The 14,757-nt window shown below is 33.4% G+C and overlaps 1 protein-coding gene across 1 annotated transcript; it reads right to left on the reverse strand.

The window, feature by feature from the left end:
- Window positions 1–913: 913 nt before the first annotated feature.
- On the reverse strand, window positions 914–13,329 carry LOC108912166. The gene is made up of 7 exons (XM_018717339.2): window positions 12,647–13,329; window positions 10,132–10,472; window positions 9,530–10,064; window positions 8,763–9,283; window positions 8,322–8,702; window positions 5,378–5,520; window positions 914–5,196 (listed from the first exon to the last, which is right to left on the reverse strand). Exons 1-7 carry the CDS (start codon window positions 12,912–12,914, stop codon window positions 4,665–4,667), a joined length of 2,721 nt encoding a protein of 906 aa, XP_018572855.1. The 5' UTR covers window positions 12,915–13,329; the 3' UTR covers window positions 914–4,664.
- Window positions 13,330–14,757: the final 1,428 nt, after the last annotated feature.

Raw genomic sequence — 14,757 nt, forward strand, 5'->3', positions numbered from 1 at the left:
AGTTTGAAAAGGTACAAAAAATTTATTTTTCTTTATTTTTACGTCTCGCTGGTGAGTATAGTCTTTCCGATATCAATTGAAGAACCAAGAGGTTGACATTATGTACCAGGTTCGGTCGCTGACGCAGCAACTCGGCATTGAAATATTTGAAAAACTTGTAGCCATATTTATTTAGCCCTACCCATATAGATCTGGTCAAACTAAACGTAAAGGTGGTAGAAATGTATACGCCCAGTTGAACGAAAAACAAACACAGCTGCATTGGGCCACTGGCCAATAAATCTCAGCTGTTGACAAGTGGTTGACAAATTGCCCAGCAGTGCAGTGCAGCAATGCGGAATTTGGTGTGATTCAGGTAATTTTAATTTATTGTTGGCACCTTCTATTAAAGCCTGCACATACATACGCCACGGTAGCAATGGCGGTGGCGTTATTCGAATTTGAATACAAAGACCGCTCGTACCGCGACATGTATGCTTTGACCCATTTGGTTCTATACGTTATATTCAAACGCCACCGCCACCGCCATCACTACTGCGTATGTATGCGAAGGCTGTTAGTCATTCATATTGCAATTGCGAAGGGAGAACATGGCATTTTGGAGATCTTTTGAAACAGAACAAAACGAAATTTACCATCAATATAATAAAATTGTTTGAGGACGTAAATAATTAAAATATGTTGTTGGCCAAATGAACATATAATAGACATTTTCTACACCTTACAAATTATATTTTTTTACCTTAGCAGAATACTTTTTAGGGACGCCTACGAAACTCATTAAATTTTATTGCCAGGCGTTTTTTTACATGTTCAACTAACTTCGGAAAGACTGTACCAAGACGTGTAACTTACCTTCTAAATGTTTTGAAGCATCTCGGGAAAGGTACATAGAACATAATCTCCTGAACTGCGTTTATTTGATTTTATTTTTAAAAACCTTTACCAGCAAACATAATGTATGTTAGATAATACATAAATATTGCTCAAGTAATATAAAATCATTTTATAAATAGTCTTAACAATCTTAAAATATTTAAGATAAAAAGACCTTATATAGTCTACGGCGTATAAGGGTTTAACAAACAACATATAGACATCTACACGTTTCGTGAGATTTTTGGTCCGTAAAGAAACCAACGCAGGCTAAACATAAATCTATTACAGCTATATTAGTTATCACCTTGGAAATAATTTAAACAATTAAAACAATCATTGTAATTATAATCGTTACGTATATGGCAGCAAAATTAACATTTGCTCTAGTACGCGAAAAGAATTTAAAGCACCGATTAACTAGTACCGTGAAACGTAAATAATTTTTAGCTATGCATCATTTCACGATTCTTTAACAAAAAAAGATATATAATTTTATAGTTATAAAAAGATAAGTGCTAAACCTGATCTAAATTCTGATAAAGGTTTTCCCAGTTACGGAAAAAAATTCTTTGGTAAAAAATTAATTTTCCGGTACAAAGATTGTTTCCCAAAATATTTCCTTATATATTTTTTTTGTAGTATCAAGTTCAATATTTTTATTCAGTTAAAAATGGTAAAAATATATTATTCTATTCTATAATTATGCAATCTACGATAACAACAAATAATTTGTTAATAAATAATTGACTGAAATTATTACTTCAGTGAAATTAATCCCGCCATTTCAATAAATATAAAACGACAACGATTCATAATCATTTTTTGAGGGATACCGACCTACTGTGTCGTTAAATTTTTATTACTGACAGGTCCACTATTATACTACTGGATTGTTATTTAATAGTTGTTATTATCCCAAGACCATTACAACAAATAATTAAAACAATGTTACGAGGGAACTACACAATAAGTGCAACCAACACAACAGAATGAACGCCAAATAATGGGTTGGGGAATAATGTCAGTTTTTTCGAATTTAAAAATTCACATGAGATTCAAACGCATTGCTAAATTGACACATCACTCTATCAGATTGTGTTCTTGGTTGCTTCGTTACGATTGTGAATTTTCATTAATTTGAAATTAATCATTTTCGGTACTTGCTTTTGTTTGCTAAAGCCGATCTAGCTGCTTTACGATTGAACAAACGATTGAACAAACGGCTCGTTAACGGTTTTCATGTTTTAAAGAAGGTGATTTGGCCCTTAAAGACATGAATCATTGGGGACGCCTGTTGAATTAGATGAACATAAACATAAAACACACCACAGAAATGAGACAACCCCCAAATTCAAAGCCAAAGGCTGTGCGGAAGGGGGCTACACTTGAAAAAACGCAGACAAACACCCATTACCCATCGGCATTGCCAGTACCGAAACCAGGGATCGAACCCGGACCAGAATAGGAAGTGAGGTCGAGCCACCGAATGCTCGACTGACTACGCTACCCTGGTGATGAAGAACAATTGAATCCAGTCCTTAATGAAAATCCAATACATTCAACAAGGGAAAATGGTAAACCACCTGCATTCGATGGGTAAAGTTCAAAAACTCCACGTTTTGAACGAAAACAATAAGAATCAACGCTCAACAATTGCCGCTGGTTTGCTCTGGCGTCATCGATCAACACATATAAAAAAAAATCATAAAGAACGTTTTCTTTATCGTATTGACACTGGTGATGAAAAATGCTGTCTGTACATGAATTTGAAACAGCAGAAAGAATAGTTTAGACCCAAAAAACAAGTAATTCCGCGAACAAGACCAGAACTTTATCCTCGAAAAACAATGTTGTGCGTCTGGTGGGATTGGAAAGGGATTCTTTATTCGAACTCTTACCGAGTAATCAAACCGTCAACGCAGATGTCGAACAACTAGGGTGACGCTATTCAACAAAAAAGATCTGATCGGCAATACGACAACATGAGAGTGGACGACCACATATCGCCAGTATGACCACAATGGCCATTTCGGAGTTGAATCGGGAAGTTCTGCCGCACACGCCTTACTCTCCCGATCCCACTCCTGATTTTCACCTCTTCCGCTCTTTGTCAAACTCCTTACGCGGTGTTTCTTTTAACGACAATGAGTTAAGAGCTTGGTTGGATGAGTTTTTTGAGTCGAAACCAGAGAATTCCTATAGAAGAAGCATCGAGAAACTTGTTGAACGTTGCGATGAGGTCATAAATAACAATGGAGAATACATCAGAGTAGATTTAAAGTAGAAAAAAACAGACATTACTTATTCCCTAACCCAATACACTACACAACTGCAAAGTAAAAGAGTGATTTGAACCTTAAAGACATGAATCGTTTTGGGCGACCTGTTGAATTTGATGAGGAGCAATTGATTCGAGTCCTTAATGAAAATCCAAGACATTCAACAAGGGAAATTGGTAAACCACCTGCATTCTATGGGAAAAGTTTAAAACTCCACGTTTTGAACGAAAACAATGCGAATCAACGCTCAGCAATTGCCGCTGGTTTGCTCTGGCGTCATCGATCAACACGTAGTCATAAAGAACGTTTTCTTCATCGTATTGTTACTGGTGATGGAAAAAGCTGTCTGTACGTGAATTTGAAACAACGAAAAAAATGATTGACCCAAAAAACAAGCAATTCCGCGAACGAGACCAGAGCTTCATCTTCGAAAGACAATGTTAAGCATCTGGTGGGATCGGAACGGGATTCTTTATTCGAACTCTTACCGAATAATCAAACCGTCAATGAAGATGTCGAACTCTCTGCTCTTTGTCAAACTTCTTATGCGGTGTTTGTTTTAACAACGGGTTAAGAGCTTGGTTGGACGAGTTTTTCGAGTCGAACCCGGAGAGTTCCTACAGAACAGCATCAAGAAACTTGTTGAACGTTGCGATGAGGTCATAAATAACGATGGAGAATACATCACTGAGTAGAGTTAAAAAAAAATCTTAAATTTGAGAAAAAAACAGACACTATTTATTCCCCAACCCAATACACTACACAAGTGCAAAGTAAAAGAGTTGTTTGTTTATAAGGTTCTTTATGTACGTAGTGTTTTGGTCGACCTGAGTTTGACATATGACACCAAAAACGCATTTGTAAATATTTGATTTTTTTAATCAAAAACCTCGCTTTCAATGCCCCAAAAACTTTTGACATAAAAATCATCACAGAACAAGTCAAAAAAAATAAAAAATAAAAAACAAGCTGCACGATAAAAAATAAAAGAATCAGCTGCAGCACACCTTTGCAAAAACCCTGTAATAAAAAATTACCTTTAATAGTTCACATTATTTTACCTGCCTTAAATTAATCCTGTCGTTCCTTCTAACAAATAAACTACCTCCTTGCGTCTTGCCTGCGACCATTTCCGCAAAACTACAAATTATATAAAAAAGTTTCCCGTATTTCATATAAAAAGTCTAAAAACTCTACCTTATCCATATATCTCGCTAACCTTTAAGTACTTTATGCCCGTCATCTAATCAAACCTATGAAAAAATAACGGCTATTAAATAACGTTAAATTATAAATTATTGCATCTAATAACTATTTACAATTGGTTTAATCAATTCATTCTCTTAAGGCCATTTTTTAAATAATATAACAAAATTCCCACTAAAAAAAATCAGGTTATTGAGCATTAGTCTTCCTCTACAACTAATCTTTAGAATATCGTGTACCGATACTGTTTAGTGCGGTATCAAAGATTTTTTCCCAAAAAAAAAACTAACCTCAATTCTCTCATTCAGTCGTCTCGGTAAAATATATTTTCGTGACGACGATATCGCCCGTGCTGAGCGTTTGCGTCGCAACGTTGGTGTGGTTCTCTTTGGCGAATCCGGGTTCGTTGTCTTTAACACTGCTAACATACTCGTTAGTAGGAGACACGACTCGATCCTGATGCCTGTATCCGTTGTTCAGCTTGTTACAGTGGCAGTTGCAGTTGCACTTGCCCGGATCAGTTTCGGTTTGTAGGAGGGCCGCGGCGCTCAGGATCGACTCTAACTTGTCGATTTTTACCAGACGGTCGATCTTGTTGTCGTTGAGTATCGAATCGACCAGCTGCATGGATTCCGTGAGACTCGTGGGTTCGGAGTTTCGGGGAGACGTCATGTCGCTTTCCAGGCTGGGGTAGTCCTGTTCGTTTTCACCGTCGTCGTCCGAGCTGTCGCCGTCTCTGTCTTGGCCCAAGCTTTCCAATTTTTCTAGTTTCTTCGCTACCTTAGCGGACGATTTCAGTTTCTCCTTTTCCTCGTCCGTCAATTCGATATACCTAACGCAAATTTACAGATTAAAATACAAGAATTTTGTGTAGAATGACTTCGTGTAAAGTAATTTTTGCAAATGTAAAATTACAACTACAAATTTGTATATTTACAGCAGTGGAGTATCAGAAATTCTGGCAGGTCATTCTAAAAAGTAACTTCTCTTGGATGGAGAAGTTTAGAACTTACCTCAGCAACCTAACCTCTCTATTGCTCAGTACAACACTCTTAGTGGCTTGTGCCAACTTTACTCGCAGCTCTGCCACCTCCGTCTCTGTTTTTCTTTGCCTCTTTTTCAGTTTCACTGTATCTGGGTTTATGTGCATGAATATCTAAAACAACAATAAGAAGTGTTACACTACCAGAAAACATTTTGAATGTGCTTGGGATTATTAATGAAAATATAAGAGAATAGTGTAGTTAATGGCAATTATTACTAAAAATTTAGTTGCACTTGTAAATTTACAACAGCATTTGTAAAGTGTGTAAAACACAGTTGTATCTGTAAATTTGCAGTTGCATTTCCAAATGGGCAGTTGCATTAGTAAATTTTTAGTTTGTTACAAATTTACAAATGCATTTGTAAATTTACGACTAATTTATATTAATTTTATGCAATTGTATTTGTAAACTTTCCGTTGTGTTTGTAAATGCGCAGTTGCATTTGTAGATTTCGTTGTATTTGTAAAGTTGTAATTACAAATGTAGTTACATTTGCTGTTACGTTTGCATTTGTAAATCTGCAATTAACTCAGTGTATCTATAGCTACATCAATAAATTTTCAGAACCATTTGTAAATGTTGGGATGCTTCGATTAAACCTACAGCGACCTTCCAGGAATCAAGGACCCTGTACCTACGGATTAGTGCGGTCAGTTACCTTAGTGCTTGTTGTCCTGTGTGGAACTAAGAATAGTTAGTTAGAATCGTAACTGCTAAGGATACAGATGTGTCCCCATAAATACTACACATCCATAGATCTTTACATTTATTGTACAACACATATATTTAATATAGACATTTTGCAATAGATAGTACGCGAATAACCACTAAATAAAGTTTAATAGACTATATGCCTATTATTTGCAACAGTAAATTTACAGTTGCATTTGTAAATTGCAATTGTATTCGTAAGATTACAGTTGCACTACATTCAGATAAATATGTAAATTTTCAATTCCGTTTATAAGTTACAATCCCATTTACGACTTTACAGGTGTAGTTGTATTTGCAAATTTACGTAAGTGTAAGTTCGCAAATCTGTAGTTACCTAAGTAAACTTTCAGTGCAATTTGTAAATTTACAGTTGCATCTCTAAATTGCAATTGCATTTGTAAATTAAATTCCATTTATAAATTTACAATTTCATTTATGATTTTACAAACGCAGTTCTATCTGCAAGTTTACCTTTGTTTGTAATTGTAGTTGCATTTGCAGATTTAGTTGCATTTGTAAATTTAGTGTCATTTATAAATTTTCAGTTTTCTATAAATAAATTTAAAATTCCATTTGTAATTTTACAGATGCAGTTATATTTGCGCAAATTTACAAGTGCATGTTTAAATATACTGTTGTATTTGTAAATTGCTGTTGCATTTGTAAATTTGCAGTTGTATTTCCAAATCGGCAGTTGCATTAGTAAATTTTTAGTTTCAGTTACAAATTTACAGGTGCATTTGTAAATTTACCATTAATTTATACTAATTTTATGCAAATTTGCAAATTTTCCATTGTGTTTGTAAATGTACAGGTGTAGTTGTAGATTTAGTTGTATTTGTAAAGTTTTAGTTGTAATTACAAATGTAGGTACATTTGTATATTGCGTTAGCATTTGTAAATCTGTTGTTAACTCAGTGTATCTGCAGTTACATCAATAAATTTTCAAAACCATTTGTAAATTATAGTTGCATTTGTAAATTGCAACTGTATTCATAAGTTTACAGTTGCAGTTATATTCACAAAATTACGTAAATGCAAGTTCGTAAATCTGTAGTTACTTAAGTAAACTTTCAGTGCAATTTGTAAATTTACAGTTGCACCTTTAAATTGCAATTGAATTTGTAAATTGCATTCCATTTAAAAATTTACAATTTCATGTACCATTTTAAAAATGCACTTCTATTAGTTTATCTTCGTGTTTGTAATTGTAGTTGCCTTTAGAGATTTAGTTGCATTTGTAAATTGTTTCATATAAATTCGTATAAATTTTCAGTTCTATAAATAAATTTAAAATTCCATTTGTAATTTTACAGATATACCGTTGTATTTGTAAATTGCAGTTACATTTGTAAATTTTCAGTTGCATTTGTAAATTTGCAATTGCATTTCCAAATTGGCAGTTGCATTAGTAAATTTTTAGTTTGTTACAAATTTACAGGTGTATTTGTAAATTTACGACTATATACTAATTTTATGAAAATTTGCAAATTTCCCATTGTGTTTTTGTAAATGTACAGGTGCACTCGCAGAATTAGTTGCATTTGTAAATTTAGTTTCACTTATAAATTCCTATAAATAAATTTACAATTCCATTTGTAATTTTACAAATGCAATTATATTTGCAAATTTACAAGAACATGTTTAAATACTGTTGTATTTGTAAATTGCAGTTGTAATTGTAAATTTGCAGTTGCACTTGTAAATCCACTGCTTTTGCAAAGTTTGCCGTTTACCATTAGTCTCATTTATAAATAGACAGTATTATTTGCGAATTTATCGCTGCATTAATATATTCAGATAAATTTGTAAAATGCACTTGTATTTATACATTTCTATATTAACTGTAACTGAATTTGTAAATTTACAATTGCATTTGTAAATTTGTAATTGTCTTTGTAAATCTGTAGTTACCTTCGTAAATTTTTAGTACCAGTTATAAATAAACAGCTGTATTTGCAAATTGCAACTGCATTTGTGAACATAGTTGTATTTGTAAATTTACAGATAAATTTCTGAAATCATATATTTAGGTGCATTTATAAATCTGAAGTTGCGTTAACAAATTTTGATTTCCATTTGTAAATTTCTAATTTGTAAATTTACAGTTGCATTAATAAATTTACTAATATGAAAATGAAGTAATGTGACCATATTTAATAAGACAGTTTTTATTAAGTAAATCCCAAAAACTCACCTGCTCTTCGCAGAGTTCCAGCATGAGCCCCCTGTTCTCCTCCCTAATGGCCTTACTCATAGGATAGTAGATCTTCTCGTTAACCAAACTCAACACGTCCGCCGAAGCGTAAAGTATCATTTCCCTCGTTAGAGGCCTTCTAGACCAGTACTTCTGATCTCGTCTGTAGATATTCTTCAGCTGGTCCTTCATGGGGTTGATGGGGGCTCCGTAGCACTCGCAGAGGGCGTTCAGAGCTACGCTTTTAGCTTTGTAGACCGGTCGGCTGGTTTCCTGATATGTGAGGACGGCGTGTGCCGCTTGTGTATCGAACACGGTTTGAAGAGTGATGTTAAACTGGTTGTAGAGGTTAACGGAATCGTTCCGACAGTCGTGCATAATCTGAAAGGAGAAATTTGGAAGTCTTAGTAATACAAAGTACGAGTTGGATTTTAAACGTACCTTGACCACGTCGGCGCTTTCTAACAACTTCCTCAAGCCGTTATCTATCATTTGTGGGCAGGAAATCAGATCGAAAACGTACGAAAATCCACTCATCGATGCGATTTGCATCAAGGTAAGCTGGCCCTTTATTCCCAAATTAATGCCTTCGCAATCGAATCCCACCACCACCTTATCGGTGGAAAAAGGCCACGCCTTGTTGTTGTTAGGCGTAGCTTTGCTCATAATATCCTCGATGACCATTTGGCATTCCCTTATGCTGCATATCACCCTGGTGTTTTGGAATAGTTTTGCCTTCCACGAATCGCTGTGCGTCTGGTGGTTAAGCAGAGTCTGTCTTTCGCGGCCAGTGTTTTCTTGCAGCGTTTTCAGCACGAGGTTGTTTATTCTCTGCTTTAGGGACTGGTTGTAGGTGGAAGCCTGTTTGTTTGCGGGTCGGACAGGTTCGCTTTGGGGTAATTGAGGACTCTGTGGAATGACGGGCTCTTCTGCAGGTTCTGAGATTTGTTTATTTAATTTGCCTAAATAAAACCACGACATTATTCCACATTTCTTGGTCCAACTAATGCAAATTTTTCCCCTTTTTCCAAAATTAATGAAAAAAGAGCGCAGGCTTAGAATTTGCTATTTTGAGGAAATATATTTTTCACGTTAAAATTTATTTAACAAAAAATATTTGAACTTCATTTAATTTTTATTTTTTTGGTTAACGATCAAACGGCAAACGAAAATCTTAGGAAACGTAAAAAAAAAATGTAAAAACTCACCTAATCTAAAATTAACTCCTTTACTCCTGTCGTCATTTTGGGGAATTAAGCTAACCGGTGCTTGAGGAACTGGCGACAGCGGCGGTTCGGGACTCAGCGATTTCGCTTGGGCCTCGGACAACTTCTGCTGCAACTTCGGCTGTTTCAACCTGTCACTGATGGACCTCGGCGATAACTGCACGACTTTCTCCGTCTTAATTTCCAAAGGCGGAGAAGGTGCTTTCTCGATTTTCAAGTTGACCTTCTCGATTATTTCGTTCTTGCTGTCGTTGGCTAAGTTTCTTGCGTTTTTCAGCTCCTCGTTGTTTTTCTTGTTTTCTCTGATGAGCGATACCTGAGCGGAGATATGTTTTTGGTTTATTTTCGGCGCCTGTAGGAGCGTCACTAGATTCGACTGTATGTGGAAGCTGTCCGAGAACAATCGTAGGAAACTAGTCAGGTGCGTTGGAGTGTTAAAGAGGTTCGACCACATGCTTTCTGGTAAGTTGCAGCTGACTATCTGGAATAGTTGTTCTACTAAGATAGGGCCTTTGACCTAGAAGAAAAAAAAAAGTATGGACTTTTTGTCCAGTTTCTGGACACCTTGTAGAATAATTACTAACCTCGATGCACTGCGCTAAAAAATCCAACAGCGTCTGGGTCTCTTGCGGATCTATCTTAACGTCTGGTTGGAAGTGTAGTTCTGGAGGGCAATGACTCTTCACCGCGCTGAAGTTCGCGAGAATCACAGTTTCTTTCTCATCATCGACAGTGAAAGACTCCGGATGCTTAAGTAGGAACTCCCTGAATTCATGGAAATGTTGACCCGAGACATGCCGGACTTCTGGACTCGCTTGAGATCTGTGGCCTAGGAGGCTGCGGATGGGCACTTCAGTACCCTCGCCGTATTGGGCGAGTTTTTCGGAGAAGTACTCCACAGCTTGCGTATTATAATCTTTGCCACCTACGACGTAAAAATAATACAAATAAACAAAATACATTTTAAGTCCATTTGATTGTACATTAGAACTACTTTTCTAGCAACTGTAACACAAAAAATTGATTGTATGATTTCAATGGACATGAACAGTTGCAAGCCAACAATTAGACACAATCAGATATTTATGTTGGCGTTTTGTTGTGATGAGGCTACTGCAGATTTACAGTTAAACACTAAAATTACCATTGACTGTTATAATCCTGCTAACATTGTAACCTAGTAAGATATGACAGAATTGATTCTGAAGCTACTAATAAAAGTGTCATCATTTTCTACTGTATTATTTTAACAAATTTTGATATAGCATGATCAAAAGTAATCCTTCATTTAAATATAAACATATACAAGCTAAAAACTTAGGTACAAATTATCTCTCTCTTTTAATAACTGTTTTTCACTTTTCCTGTCTCTTTGCAAGGAAAAAATAATATATTGGGTATTTGGTCCGCCTTGTACCTATAAATTTCATCTATGCCGAGATACTCATCACTCATAACACTATTAAACAGTATAGTATGTGTGTCTTGAATTTAAAACAGGATATTTAAAGAATATATGTCACCTTATAAATTTCACATACAAAACATGTTGCTTCATATGTATACAAATTATGAGGAAAAATAAACGTAAATGTTTGTGATTATAACAAGATAATTTATAGCAAAAAGAATTAGAATGAAATTTATCGTTTTTCGCTGTCTAAAATTTGGTACATTGTTAAGTAATGCAGCTTTATAATAAAAGATGTATGAGGTACTAAATACATTATTAATTTTTATGAAAAATAAATTGGCATTATGTGGACTAATTAGACTTTAACTAAAATTTCTTTCCATAATTAAAACTAATTACAGATTTGCGAAAATAAGGAAGATACATAAAATGTTACAAGTCTCAAATAGTAAATGACTGACTGACTAGTCACGATTTTTTTTTTGAGACACCTGGTAATATTTACTTACCGTGTCCTTAAACTTTTTATCATGTATCTAATAATTGTCATTGTGTGCAGGACAATAAGAATTAATATATGACATCTTAAATATAATGTGATCTAATTTAATTTCCATAACACACTTTTATTTATCTTGTAAATTGTCACCATATGATTCGACACAGTACCACAAATTAAGCAGGTAATTAACAATTACGTGCTGCTAATATCAAAAAAGAGTGAATAGAGGTTGTTTATTATGCTGCTTTTGCAGAGCAGAACGGGATCAAAAAAAAGAAAATCACATAAATCAGTTGATTACATTTGCATAGCCTTCCCAGAGGATTTAGTAGATTAATTACTAAATCAAGTAAGCCTTAAGATTAATAATGCATATCTCATCGTAAAAATACATGAAATTATTAAATCACAATAGATAGAATGTTAATTTGAGAATGCGTTATTACCACATGAACTATTTTAATTTTTCATTTATGTAGGCTTCTTGAATAACTGAATTATTATTAAAGTTGGCTGATAATGCCGCTCTTTTACGCCTACTCTGATTTGTTTATTGTACTGCATGAATTTTACAGCTTACATTTAGACGCAATTAAAGTTTTAACATCGCATAATTGCATTATTTATTCAATTTTTAAATTATAAGGACCATACCCATCTCCAACTAGCTTTATTAGCTTCTAAATTGCTTTAAACAAATTATACATCTTGTTAATAGCTATTGTTTTATTTTTTATTACTAGGCAAATTATTTATGTCATAAGCTAATAATATTCATGCAATCTGCGATATGTAAGAGTTAATTTACATTAATGCTAATATCAAATTGTACCAAAATAAATATACTTAATTGCTCAATATTATCAAAATATTTAAATTATAATAAAGTTCTTAACGAAAATACCTAAATTATTATAAGAATTATCAGCACTTTCTACCACATACATAAGACATTAATAAGATTAATAGTATCAACAATAATAAATCTATCAAGAAAATTTCTCTATTACTTACATGGACAATTAATAAGCTTCAATCTACACATTTATTTATCTTTTAAATGAGTATATCTGCTTAAAAATTGTGCAATTCTAACATCTTTTACATTTTTAATAACTGTTAAGGTATGCGTTATAATGAGGACAAAGTTTTATTGTAAGAAAACCACCAAGTACAGACCTACCTGAACAATCCTTATTACTGCTGTGCTGAAACGTGTTTATCGTCACATATTCTCCTTCCATAGAGAAAAGAGCAGGGTACTGTGTCAAGAACTTTTTTAAGCCGCTTTGACTTCCTCCTGCTATCTGTCTCATCTCTTTCGTGAAGCCTTTAGACCCAAACTGGCAGCTTAAATCGTGTAACGTTCTAGGTTCTCCCTTGTCGAGGAGACGTTCGAAGAAGAACAACAAGGTCATATTTCGAGCCAATTCGTACTGCATAGCCTCCATTATGATTTAATATTAATAAATAAAACCAACTCAAGAGGCGTATATCAGATCTTGGTAGATTTTCTCAAAAATCATATGGTTATTTGTTTAAAAATATTTTCTTTTAAATTAAATTACACCACGAAACGAAAAGCGTTAACAATATATATATACAATGTAAATATAGGTACTTAATAAAACTTTAAGTAGACTATTGTAGTAAAATGTATAAAAAAAATGTATAAAGGAGTTCTTCTTAGCGAGTTAGATTTTTCTTCCTTGGTTACAAATAATATCACAATGCACTTATACTCACACAAACAAACAGACTAATTGCAAATTTTGATACAAATTTGGTTTATAAAATTAAAAGAAAAATATTATAAAATAAAAACTTTTTTGCGATCTCTAGAACATCAAGTTGGCTTCCGCCATCTTGAATTCTTTGACAATTCACTACAATCGACCAAACATTTCACTCACGTGTCACACAAATGTTTTTACAGGGTGAACCAAGAAACCGTTCTTCGACCATCTTATCTTGTTTAGCAAAATTTCTGTTGACATTATAATTTTGATTATATTTAAGGTTGTAATTTGACCTAAAAACGAAATTGATTGTGATTTAAACTAAATATGTTTCTTATTAATTAAATTAAATCACAAAACACAGACTAAATTCTTTTTTTTTTTACGTTTTTCATTTGCGTTTAGGATCAGTTCACTTATTGTTAGGCAGCCATAGTTAATAAACAAAAACAGATTTCGATTAAAATTAAAGTATTCAGAAGTACCTTTTTGACCTAGTAGTTTTTTTCTTTGGTGTGAAAGTTAATTTGTAATGGTCCAAATAATTAACGATTTAATCCTTGATCATTTCATTTTAACAGTGACCTTGAGTTGCACAGTAGTAAAAAATTAAAATGTTTATCTTTCAAGTGAATCGCTAGATCAGAGATTAATACAATATAAATTGATAGTTTGTATTACATTTTATATAATCATAAGGTATTTATTTAAAATTTAATTGTATTTTTCTCACGCTGTATCTATATTTTGCAAATTGGCATGCATAAGAGCCAAAAAATTTAAAATACCTGCGAAAATCAGTATGCATTTTGTGTGGGTATTATTAGCAATAATTTAAAAATACCTTTTATATCTGATCAGCGAAGATGACAACTTTAATACATACCTAGTTTATAATATATTTGGAATAATTGAGATTATTGAAATACGGGTTTTAATTTAGAAAATATTTATTACTGTCTTATTTATATACATGTACAATTTTAAAAGTACTGAGTATAAGAAAGGAATGTATTAAGTTACGCTTACCTAGTAAATAAGTGAAAAAAATAAATATAAAAAATAGCTTAAATATATTCTACATCTACAGGAGCTTTCAAATCAGATCATATTAAGTGAAAAAACCAGTCTTCAATTTATAAAAATGTAGATACTACAAAAAAATATATACAAAAATAAATTTAATTAACATCATACAGCTATGGCATCACATCACAAATTTATAATGTTCGGGTTAATACTATGTACGTTTTTGGTAATAAACAAAAAAAAAATAACACGCAGGACATTCGAAATATTCTCCATTCATTATTTTTGGTAAATAAATTGAACGGCTATTTGGAGTGAGGTGAATTTAACGAGATTTTAAGGAACACCAGAAAATATTTGATAAAAATAAAACTGGTGACCCATTCTGAAGCCCAATTCTCAAAACAAATTCAACTATCAAATCGGACATTTTATAGTTTTGCTCCTAGTGAATTACAAACGGTTTCCAACAGTCCGACCCCACACTATTACTACTGAAGAGCAGAAAACGATCACTCACGTTAAA

This window comes from Anoplophora glabripennis, unplaced genomic scaffold, assembly GCF_000390285.2.
Source record: "Anoplophora glabripennis isolate ALB-LARVAE unplaced genomic scaffold, Agla_2.0 scaffold514, whole genome shotgun sequence".
NCBI lineage: Eukaryota > Metazoa > Arthropoda > Insecta > Coleoptera > Cerambycidae > Anoplophora > Anoplophora glabripennis.

What these genes read in the sequence shown, in the direction of transcription:
- LOC108912166 (XM_018717339.2), bottom strand. Translation starts at nt 12,914, where the DNA reads ATGGAGGCTATGCAGTACGAATTGGCTCGAAATATGACCTTGTTGTTC. An exon ending in TGGAACTCTGCGAAGAGCAG is followed by an intron (nt 5,521 to 8,321) that starts GTGAGTTTTTGG and finishes TTGTTGTTTTAG; the next exon opens with ATATTCATGCACATAAACCC. An exon ending in AGAGAGGTTAGGTTGCTGAG is followed by an intron (nt 5,197 to 5,377) that starts GTAAGTTCTAAA and finishes AATTTGCGTTAG; the next exon opens with GTATATCGAATTGACGGACG.